General features: G+C 37.4%; 2 protein-coding genes and 2 non-coding genes across 4 annotated transcripts; 1 reads left to right on the top strand and 3 right to left on the bottom strand.

The window, feature by feature from the left end:
- Positions 1-110: 110 nt before the first annotated feature.
- Positions 111-1,346, bottom strand: HPODL_01701 (Peptide chain release factor 1, mitochondrial; the record flags this gene model as incomplete). Its single annotated transcript, XM_014078216.1, has 1 exon — positions 111-1,346. One exon carries the CDS (start codon positions 1,344-1,346, stop codon positions 111-113), a length of 1,236 nt encoding a protein of 411 aa, XP_013933691.1.
- A 353-nt stretch (positions 1,347-1,699) lies between these two features.
- HPODL_01700 (uncharacterized protein) lies at positions 1,700-2,278 on the bottom strand (the record flags this gene model as incomplete). Its single annotated transcript, XM_014078215.1, has 1 exon — positions 1,700-2,278. The coding sequence occupies one exon, from the start codon at positions 2,276-2,278 to the stop codon at positions 1,700-1,702; it is 579 nt and encodes a 192-aa protein (XP_013933690.1).
- Positions 2,279-2,922: 644 nt separating this feature from the next.
- HPODL_05441 lies at positions 2,923-2,994 on the bottom strand. Its single transcript has one exon. It is a non-coding gene; the product is annotated as a tRNA-Asp (tRNA).
- Positions 2,995-3,908: 914 nt separating this feature from the next.
- HPODL_05444 lies at positions 3,909-3,980 on the top strand. The gene has a single exon. It is a non-coding gene; the product is annotated as a tRNA-Asp (tRNA).
- Positions 3,981-12,272: the final 8,292 nt, after the last annotated feature.

Raw genomic sequence — 12,272 nt, 5'->3', positions numbered from 1 at the left:
ATATTTTTAAGTGTTTTGTTCAAAAAACTATTTGCCACCCATCTCTGCACAGCCACCTTATTAGTAGCCATGTCGTCTTACCTTACCTTGTTAGTGATAAATAATAATATCTATATACACTGTAACGAGGAGTCTGTCTCCATTGTAGATAGGAGTCCAGCTATTCGGTCATTCGTTTCCTTTCCAGCTACATTATCGATCACTTCACCTAGGCGTTCTCCTGACAAACAACCTTCAAGATCATAAAGTGTAAAATTGCATCGATGATCAGTGACACGGCTTTGAGGAAAATTATATGTTCTTATTTTATCGCTTCTATCCACAGAAGAAACCTGTTCATTTCGTTGTTCTCTTTCCCTAGCCATTCGGCGTCTCATTTCAAGGTCTGCAAGCCTGGCCCTCAGGATTTGCATTGCTTTCTCTTTGTTTCGCAACTGTGATCTTTCGTCCTGTATGTGAACAGATATGCCAGTCGGCAAGTGGGTGATGCGAACTGCAGATTCCGTTGTGTTAACATGTTGGCCTCCTGAGCCGCTAGCTCTCATTACGTCGATTCGTAATTCATCGCTTTTGAACGTTCTATACTCAGGATCACTTTTGTCAGCTTCTATTTTAGGCAAAACAATCACAGCGGCTGCCGATGTATGAACTCTTCCTTTGTTCTCTGTCTCCGGCACGCGTTGAACTCTGTGGACACCGGCTTCGTGCCTCATCCTATCAAAAGATCCCTTCTCATTTATCATCAGAGTTGCCTCCACAATCCCTTTCCCTGAAATATGCTCATTTTTGGACACAATTTCAAACGGCCAATGGTTGATCTGACAAAATTTGATGTACATCTCCAAAAGGTCGTTTGTGAATATGTTTGCTTCATGCCCACCTGCCCCTGGGCGGAGCTCTATCAAACACGGACGATCAGCATATAAGACTGGTGGTAACAGTTTTGCTTTTAGCATATTCGATGTATGTATCATTTGTTCGTAACTCAATTTGAGTTCAAGTTCAGCCTCCTCTTTCAAAGTTTCATCCAGATCTGGTTCACTCAAAATTTCCTTTAGTCCAGAGATATTGTCGGACTGTTTCATGAATTGATCATATAGTTCAACCACTTGTGTAATTCTCGTAAGCTTCTTTGATTCGCTGCTATTGAAGGCCGCACTGGAGGACATTTTATCTCCAATTTGTTTGAGTTCAGTTTTAAACAAATCGGCCCGCTTTAACAATAGTGGATGAATGACAGTCTGCTCTTGGCTATTTCCCGTTGAAACATATCTATGAATCGATATGAATTTTAGCCTACCATGCGAATTAATCAGCCCACGTACTTCGTTATAGAGTCTTTTCATCGTGATCTAAAAATTAGACGAGAAAAAAAAATCTTTTTAACTCTCTCTCTTTTAGCGGTAAAACGCTTAATATGAGATCAAATGAAATATTGATTGGTGGCCATCAACAGACTCCTTATTTCTTTGTAGATTTGTAACCAACCCTGTTTGAAATTACAACTGACAGATTTGCTGCTTTCGTTCAGTAGGTAATCTCTAAGTGAGATTTGATTTTTGGAGTAGGTGATTGAAAGTCCTACAGTATTGGAGTGCAATCAATTACAGAACAGCATACCGCTTCTATAGTTCAAAAAGTTTTCCTTTTCTTTGATATAACGAGCTATCTTTGTTCCTTATTGGCGAGTCCAGCCAGTTTACAAAAGGCTTTTCTGCTTCATACAATTGATGAGCCACCATAGCTGCACTGCTCCAGATAGTATGAGAATGAGTACTATGAGAATACCGAATAATGAGAAGTTGCTCAATATTGCTTCGTTCACATTTCTTAGCTTACTCTCGTCTGACAACATTTGTCTAATTTGTGTAATTATCTGATCCACTTCATTCTCTATTTTAAAAAGCTTTGACTTCACTGTCAGCAGCTCTTTCGAATTTTCTTGGTATGTTTTCAGTATTTCCGGTACACCAAATTTCAATGTGATATAAGCTTCAATGTCTTTCGGGACTGATTTCCATGATTGATCAATCTTGATATTCTCGAAACAGAGATCTAGATATTCTAATTTATAGTCATTCCTGTGATCATAAAGAGGGAAATCAACGACCATCTGTATGTTCTGGTCTTGCAGGTTATTTTTGCGCCTCAATGTGTTTCCGTGTCGATCGATGACATTTAGGTTGAGTTGCTGAATTTTAGCATCGATCGGTTCATTGATATGGATATCTAACGAGATCAAAATATTGCTCATTTCGAACGGTTTATCGTTTTCCATGCTTATCTCAAGATGATCTTTTAAATAATAGCGTAGGCAGGTATTGCAGGATATGTAGTTCGTTACGGCAGTTTCGAATCGCTCCGTTAAAAGCTGCCTTTCTTTATTGTTTAACTTGTTCATTGTATTAATGCGCGATTGGTAATCATTGACGGTCTTAAATAAATCTATTGCGTTTCCTGCACTGGGTTGGATACAGACTCCGAAACGAAGCGCGCTGACGGGGCCTATAAATAGTAATAGCAGGCACAAGTACATTGCCCATCTCATTGGGACACGAGAAAAGGCCTTTGAGTCGTGGCAACTGCGCCGTTCAATTATATGACATCGCCTAATACCATTTGTAGCTCCAAAAAATTTGACATCACAGAACTTCTCTGTAACAATCTGATTCTTTTCAAATGAGGTCTCTTTTTTTTTCACAAAACTAGGATACCCACTCAGTAAACTGCTCATCTTGGCCAGAAATGAGTAAGCGTAATGTGGACTTGCAAGTGTCCTCTATAAATAATTTTTGAGGAATTGTCGTGTTCGCTCTGAGTTACAGGGAAAAAAAAAACAATAAAAAAAAAACACGGTGCACTATCTCTGAATCAACTTTCCAATTAGTCCATCGTCCAGGATAAAAAAAGTTTTTAAAATCTCTCCGAGACCGGGAATTGAACCCGGGTCTCCCGCGTGACAAGCGAGAATTCTAACCACTAAACTATCTCGGACTTCGTTGCATATCTCAACCCGGCGAAAATAATCAGGACTAATCTAACGGCGCTGGATTTTGTAACTTGTCTGTGCGTAATCAATCATCTTCAGACCTGAGTGCATGTTTTTTCGTTTTTTCGTGGTCTAAATAACTGCCACTGAGTCTTGCTTTTTTTGTTTGCGTGACATCAGCTGCAGCTGTGAGTACATATTACCAGTTTGGTAAACTTGCCAGTGATTGGAATATATTTTCCACTGAAACACTCACTTAATAAAAACCCCTTCCTTTGAGAGTTTAGTGTTAATGACATATTGTTGCAGTCGTAAACACCTCAATAAAAATCTATTTTGACTTTTATTATGGTAAGATTTTCAAATCCGATAGTCGGCTACATTTATTGAGCTGCAGCCGTTTCAAGAGACGAAACGGCTAAACCGTCTTTGGTTCCAAATTCGCTTAAAGTGCTAGTCCTCTATTAACTAGCGAACATCAAAGATTCAGGTGATGCTGCAAAATTTGGGATTTTGAGGAGTTTTGCCAGGAATTTGCATAGTTGGGATTGATCGTCGACTATTTACACACTTAGGTAAATCTGAGACTTGAATTAGAGACACGAAAGCCGCAAAGCAAGACTGCTCATCTATACGCTGAAGCCCCGAAAGTAATTCATGCGTACCACATAATTTGAAGAGAAGAAGTATAATTAATTAGGTTTCTTCAAATATAAGTTATCAAAAATAAATTTGTAAGATTTTAAAATAAATCTGAGAGCCATTGTGAAGAAAAGGTTGAGCAACGCGCTCCGTCATTGAACTAACAATAGTATGAAAAGGGCCTCGTGAGGCGCTGCTTACAAGTAGCTATATCTGATATAGAAGTTTTGATTTTTTTGGATACCTAAGTCGTGGATCTTCAAATACAAAAGTTATTTCCGAGATAGTTTAGTGGTTAGAATTCTCGCTTGTCACGCGGGAGACCCGGGTTCAATTCCCGGTCTCGGAGATTTTTTAAATTTTTTTTCTTTGAGAGTTTATTATTATATTCTTGACATCAACCTTCCTCTAAAAGCAGTCAGTAAATTGATAGATACTGTTTTGTGACCTGTTCAGATGATTCAGCTATTTACTTCAACCGAGTCGCAACGTTTAAGGACCAGACATAACATGTTGAAGCAATTCGACAAGCGGACATAACCGTTTGACGTCGGATATTTTATATAAACCTGGAAGCCTCACCTATTTTAGAAGTCTCTGAGTCAATAATAGAAGTTTACAGATACATTAAATCTTTAACCGTTGGCCCTTCTTTTTCCAAAGCCAATTCTAGCAGATTCCCATCACAGCTTGCTATTGTGATGACCAGTCTAATTCAACTTTTAGACAAAAGTAGTTTAGTTATAAAGCAGTTTGTGTCTTTCTTGCACTGCATTTACTACCAATTCTATCATGAATCATGTCATAGGTAACTGAAGTAAAAATACACTTTGCTACACCACTGGCCATTTTTCAAAATACATGTACTCATGAATTAATTTTAAGATCTACCTTCAGCAACCTTTTGGGGATTGCGTGCTTGATACACTATTTTTTTCAAAGCACGGAGGCTTAGAACAAAATTTATTACCATTGAAGAACGAAGACATAAAATTTCTTGAATCTCATCCGCTGAGAGGTTCGATCAGTTTAAGTTTATTGTGGCTAAAAAGGTATGTGGTTCAAGATCTAACCTTTGAAAGCGAGCCTCAAATACTTGAATTACTATTCAAGCTTCGAAGGTCATACCCTATGATAACTACCCTTGTAAAGTAAAACCATAGGTCTACAAGCATGCCCACGAAGACAGCTGACTCTAATCAGTACGACACGTTAGTCTCTTCAAAGACTTAAGAATAGAGAACAAAAGCAGAAAGCTTTGAGAATACTTTCTGATCAACTGGTCACTAGTTAAGTTTTGTTACCCCGGGCTTTATCAAAGAACTTTTTTGTTTTGAATCCAGTTCCTTATCGGTATACACATATGCAGTGTACTACTACATAGTCTGTACACCTCTGATATCGGGTCTTTAAAAACTCAGATATCTGTAACATCGGCTACATGTTTTGTGGTCAAAAAAAATATTGGTAGAATAAACAGCTGGTGCTCACAATTGACCAGTTGACCTTTGGATAATGTTTCTGTCAGGGATTATCGAATCAATTATTCTCACTGGCTCCATAAAGTATTAATTCTCATAGTTACAATGCCAGAATACAGCTTTAGCTTTGTCACAAAGCATGATTGTTATTCTCCGGAGCAACATATTCGAACTGTGGATAGAGTGCCTTTGAAACATGCTGCTATTCAAGTCTACTTTTTGCCTGTGAAAAAAGTCAGTCTTTGATACATATCCATTTTATATTGATAATCCAAACAAATCTAACAAAAGCGGAAGGTACCACAAGTCAGCCAAGTCATTATTGAAGGTACAGCTGTAAATCGGTACGCCTTATTAACGATTGCTGGAATGGTTTTGCAGTGAATCCATCCGCTTTGAAGCGTAGCTTTCAAGCTTATAAACTACCGTCTATCATAATTGTCCACAAGAGGCAAAATTCTATGAAAGAAGCCAAACTTGGGATTTCTGGGCATTTAAAAAAATCATTCAGGAATCCCTAAATAGAATAACTGTAGAGATTAAAAGCTGACACTCTGAACATTAATACACCTGGCGACTAGCAAGTGCTCTTTCATCTTTTGCTTCTTTGGTTTTCAGTTTTGGTGTATATGGTTCTCCACCAACGACGTAAAGAGATCTTGTATCTTAGTTCAGGTAGTATACGGTGTGTTTCAGATTGGTATCATGATTATTAGACACACAATCAAACCTTATAATATGTGAGCCACACACCCTTCAGTTCAGGATGGAATGCATGATTGTATTCTTTCAACAATTAACGTTAAGATCTACCTTCCTAGAGAAAAGCTTTTTCAAACTTGGGAGTGGGGAATCACCTGTGCATTTGCTCTTCCATTGAAGGTGTGAAGGTGTTGAGAATACTTTTATTACAGTTAGCTGGGCAATTCTCTAGAATATGCAGCTAGGGACATAAATCAAACCTTACATGTTTTCCTGCTTTTTGTACTACATGTGGAATCTAATTTAATTCCAGTACGACACAACATCTTGATTTGTATTTTCGATTCATCTTCGAGTTTCAAATCAGAATTTCTATTGCAATATCCAATGCTGAAAACCTAAAAACAACTTTTCACAGTACTATAACTCAATTATCCTTCGTGCTATGTTAACTTGAAATGAATCATTAGCAAATATTTTTTTCATTAGTTCAATAGCTAATATAGGACGATGGTCAACTAGCTGGCTACCGCTCATTAAGAATCAAAAATCTATGCAAGTAACATCAACGGGAAAATGAATATGGCTCCATTTGAGCTTGCAGTTGCCTACACATATTCTTTCTCGCAGAGATTCTGTACATACGCAAAGTATGTGGATTCGAAGCAGAGATCAATATGGATATAGTATATTTTCCGATTACCATGAACAGCCGCAAATTTGCTTCCTTGGACATTATTCTAGCAAAGAACGATCCTCAAAGATTCTTCACTAATATAGTATAGTTGTTGAGATAAGATAGTCATAGACTATACCATGGCTGTGCGGCTTATCCTGATATGAAGGTTTGTGGGTCTTAGCACATGCCTAGTATGTGCATCAGATCTAGATGATACAAATCTGGATCACATATGAGATTAACCAAATAATATATAAGGGTGTGTCATATCTCACTTATGAGAGAGGGACTAAGGTATATCAAAGATATTAACTATCTGACATAGTCACACTATTGTAGGAAGAATAATGAATGTAGGCATTTCACTGACCAAAATTAAGTTTCAACAATATCTTCCAAATTGAGATTAAATACGTCATTAGCTCATCTTGACAGATAGCGTTATATTGATGATTAGCAAGCATACTATAGCCCAGTCAGTAACTATGCAACAGTACATTGTTGATTGTACTTGCTTAAGATACCTGTATACACCGTTACAAAGGTTTTGGAGGAGGAGAATGTTCTTTATCTAATTTGCTAAGGCAGATGCTTTGAGGTTGCAGTTACAAGAGCCTCTAAAGAACTGGTTTCATCTTAGGAGCATAGATACTGATTGGTGGCCTCCTCTTCATTGAAGATGTCTGACTAAATCAACGATCTCTTGCCCGTAAAGGCAAACTCATTTAAGGTTCGAAGTAGTGTTTACTGATGTTCATTGTTACGGCTAAAGAACGAGCCAAGTTCTATCAGACTTACCAATTTAAAGATTGTTGCTTTGTTCCCAGCTTCCCGTTCCCGAACATTATATCTAATCTTCTGTTTGTGTTAAGACAAAATAGTCATAATTTCTCCACGTTACGGGAGTATGAGGTACAAGATAAAAAAGCATGCTGTAAATTTTATTGCCCTTAGTTATTGCGAAACCAACTAAAGACATACAAGGGATGTATGATAATATCTCCGGTAGGTGAAACTCAGATAATTCAGTAGGCTGCAAAATCCCAAGTGATAATAATAATAGCTCCCATGTGGGATAGATTTTAAAGTACATCATGAATAATCATTTGTGATTACTAAATTGAGGTTACCGGTCGTCAATAAAAATTTCTCATTCCTTATTTGACATTGGGCTTCCTCTCTTATTGAATGTGAAAAAACAGCAACCCTCTACTATTGTTGAAACTTAATTTTGATAAGTGTGACTATGTATCAGATAGTTAATATCTTTGATATACCTTAGTCCCTCTCTCATAAGTGAGATATGACACACCCTTATATATTATTTGGTTAATCTCATATGTGATCCAGATTTGTATCATCTAGATCTGATGCACATACTAGGCATGTGCTAAGACCCACAAACCTTCATATCAGGATAAGCCGCACAGCCATGGTATAGTCTATGACTATCTTATCTCAACAGATATGCCCTCCAAATGTGGCAAGCTAAAGCGCACAAATAAGCTGGAAGTGCTAATATACTATTGGAAGTCTGGATTTGTGTTATAATCAGGCTAGTTATTGTTCAAATAGATTGCAGTCCATGAGGCTGAAAGCCAGTTGCTGAAGTTTTTCCACAAACTACATTCGTGCACAAACTACATTCGTGGATTGGAAGCGGGTAATCAAAATTTAAACAAAACTTATTGGCAATCGCTAGCTTAAACATCGTATATATCCGCTTCGCTGGAAATCACAGAGCAAACACCCCAACCTTTCTATATCCTCATTATAATAATAATGTGTGAAGGGAACCTCTTATCAAACTTGAGATCTTATCGTTGGACAATACACGACTACCACCGGTACGGATAAGGAAGCCTCAAAAGCAATACACTTAAACACGATTATCACCACCAATCATTCTAACCATTTTTTTATCAGCCTCGTCCCCTTAATATGTGATTTGTTCAAATGAGCTGAGCTTGTGCAATGCATTTTGGTGTGCAAAACAATGGAGGCTGTCGCATTTTGATTCCCAAAGGCTAGAAGGTGGGGCTTCTTGAGAGAAGGTTTGATGGAATTTATGCTACTATGAATATGTGGATGGGAAGCCTAGATTTTAACAGGAGTAAGTTTCTTAAAAGTGAAAGCAAATAAATATTTTGCGCCTTTCAGCGCTGCGACTTTTGGATCTATTAGACTCCCGTGATATGAGTATCGGTATCTCATTGTCGAATTCTGATAGTAGTTAGTTATCCATCCTTCCTGCTAATTAGTCTTTCAACTACAACTGATGGATGCGGATAATTTTATCATACCACATTATCTAGATACCCAAATATACGCGTGACTGAGTTTTCGTACGACTGACTATACGCACGATTTCCCAAATCTCTGGCCATGATGCCCACAAGATTCCCTCTATATGTCCCGTAATGTCTAGCATCCTTGTAGATGCATGCGAATAGCCTGGTCGATCGCCATTCAGTGTTTATCCTCTTCTTTTTCAAATGAGGCTACCTCACAAGGGCTCCGTCTGACTGCTATTTGCTTTCTTGCATGATAGGTGGTTATCATCTCTTGCCAATGCTGAGAGATTAGACATTCGTTTCATACTGAAAATGAGCCGAAAAGAATGAAATTGGTCTGGCCAAATCTTAGACTTGGTTTGAATACGTTGGAGAGACCTTTCATCAGGAAGGAGTCCAAACTTTCTATCAACATCACATCATAATATGAGGCCACAACATTGACTGACAGGACTAAAAACTTGCTTTTACCTAACTGAACATATATGATGTTTTGTACATTAGCTACCAGAAGGTCTAATAAGATGTTACAGATCGTCGTGCAAGTACCAAAGATCAGATACAGAGGTTGATCGAGATTTCTATTATCACAGATTAATCCTCTATTGTTGAATGAAGGGTTTATGAAGAGTGAGTTTACCCCTTCATTATGTGGAAGGGAACAGGCTTGCTCAGTATCAATGTGATTGAGAATACATTTTGATTTACCCTTAAATATCTGCTTCCGCTTTGTATATGTAATTTTGGAAGGAATCCAATCAAAACAATAATCACGCGGCAGCTGAGCAACTGAAACTGTTTATTGGTAAATGAGGAGGTAGAGGTATGACTACTATGGCTGTGACAATGTGCCACACCTTCGAAATTCTCTTACCCATCCTACTTCGTTCACGAAGACAATAAAAAAACAGTCACACTCAATTGAGTTCTAGGCGCACATTCGCAAATTAAACACAAATCTATATCCTCTCTTTCTTATACGGAAAAAAGAACTTAGGGTATTTTTTGTCTGACTCCTTGGCATTCGAGAGATACATATTTGACATATTTGGAGACCCCTTTTTAGGCTTGCAGATGGACTGCAGTAAGTAAGGTTTCGAAGTTGTGCTTTTGTCTTGAATTCTATGATCTGAAAGCAATCCTCCCTAGCGTTGAAATTTATTTAGACTTTCTAGCCTAAAGCATTATATTATATTGGTATTTCCTTACCTTATTAATTACCTCCTTAAAAGTGCATTTTGAATTAACTCTTGATTTGACCCCAACACATCGTTGAGGTACATTGAGAAAACAAGTGTTTCGATATATCCCACTTCAGATTGCAAGCTACCATTACTTTCATTGAATACTGATTCATAGCCTATCAAAAACTACTAAACACTGTAACTTAATCGGAAGCGCATCAATCTTTGCCTTTACCTGGATTAGTAGACAGTTGCATCAAAATAGAAATAAGCCCAATTGTCGCAATATTCAAGGGTAAGATTGACAATAGTGTGTCAGAAAGCAACAACAGTTAATTTGTTTTGGTTTTGTGCAATCATTAATCACGTCGCAGTTGAATACTCATGAAAATGCTTGAAAACAGTAGTTCGTCTGTTCATAGTCAGCTGATATCTAGAGTGAACCGATGGCTTTCTGGTCTTGTCCTAAGGATCATTCAGGTAAAAAACTTGTTGTGTTATGCAGTCATGCCTTCTATCTATTCTAAGTTGAGAGGATTCCGGCTCGTGATAATTATTCATCATGAGCTTTTGTAGTCAGAAGACACTATATAAAGTGATACTTTTGCAAAAACTTATTGAGAAAGTTTTTACTTCAATATCCCCTTTCTGAAGATTAGAGTTGCACTAATAATACTCACCAGTCTATTTCTCAAATATGAGCTATCTAGCGCTTGATCTTGATAATCTTATCAGAAAATCCCAACATAAATATATCATGAATTTCTGACCCGAAGGTTCCTGAATAAATAATGAGCTTATGCTAAGCAGTACCTGTGACGTTGGAAATGTTGAAACTTAGTTTTGATCAGTGGAATGTCTACAGTCATTATTCTTCCTACAATAGTGTGAATATGTATCAGATAGTTAATATCTTTAGTATACCTTAGGCCCTCACTTATAAGTGGGATATGACACACCTTTATGTATCATTTGGTTAGTCTCATATGTGATCCAGATTTGTATCATCTAGATCTGATGCACATACTATGCATGTGCTAAGACCCACAAACCTTCACATCAGGATAAGCCGCACAGCCATGATATAATCTATGACTATCTTATCTCAACAGAAACCACTAAAATCCACAAATGAAACTCAAAGCAGAAACGTTACCTTCGTTATAAGAAGTCGATTTTACCTGCCTACTATTGACTTGAAATAAAGAAAGAAACTAGTTCGAATTAGTTCGAATATGTCCATTTCCGTCTTCGATAATAGAAGTTACCACCATAGCACATTGTTGGAATTCATTTACGAGACGAGACAACTTTGTCGGTTTAAAAATAGTGTTAAAAAATAGTCATCTATGGCCATACAAAATGTATGCACAAAAACTATGGACCACAAGAATATGCTTCCTTCAAAGAAAAAAGGGAAAAACACCTTTTCCTGTACAATCTTCACCAATGATGTAGTACTGAGTGTTGAGTGACTAACTTTCGAAATTGATTCATGAAAGGACAGGAGTGAAAAAGCCAAGGTGATTTGATCGAAAGCAGATGGACTCATTTTTAGTACTTCAGAAAGCACGAATTGCGTCAACGAAAGCCGAACAGCAATCAAAGTCTCTTTCTTTCTAGGTTGATTTTGAGGGTGAGCTTATTTGTTTTAAGAGATACTGATCGATATACTATATATTATGTTTTCCGAGGTACGGTGTTTGAAATGATAAATAAATGTTGAAACAAGCTCCTCCCTGTTGAGATAAGATAGTCATAGATTATATCATGGCTGTGCGGCTTATCCTGATGTGAAGGTTTGTGGGTCTTGGCACATGCATAGTATGTGCATCAGATTCAGATGAAACAAATCTGAATCACATATGAGACTAATCAAATAATATATAAAGGTGTGTCATATCCCACTTATGAGAGAGGGACTAAGGTATATCAAAGATATTAACTATCTGATACATAGTCACACTATTGAAGGAAGAGCAATGACTGTAGACATTTCACTTATCAGAACAAAGTTTCAACAGTTTCAACTTTCTGGATTATTAGAAAATTCTTACTAGCTAAGAAGTGAATGTATGTATATTTAACGGTTAAAGCTCTGTTTATGAGCTCGCTGGATTCCACACTTGAGAACTCATAGTTGACCAATTGGTTTTGGAGTTTGTTCAAAGAACGCTGATTTGGACCCTAAGATTGGATCACCGAATATGAACGATGGCCCCGGTGAGTCTGACAAAGATTCTAAGTTCATACACGTCTCTTGTGAAAATTTTATTTCACATTTGTTGGAAATCTTGGTTG

The sequence above is a fragment of the Ogataea parapolymorpha genome, chromosome VI (genome assembly GCF_000187245.1).
Source record: "Ogataea parapolymorpha DL-1 chromosome VI, whole genome shotgun sequence".
Lineage (NCBI taxonomy): Eukaryota > Fungi > Ascomycota > Pichiomycetes > Pichiales > Pichiaceae > Ogataea > Ogataea parapolymorpha.
The sequence above is the reverse complement of the archived record's forward strand: the minus strand, read 5'-3'. Positions and strand labels throughout refer to the sequence as shown.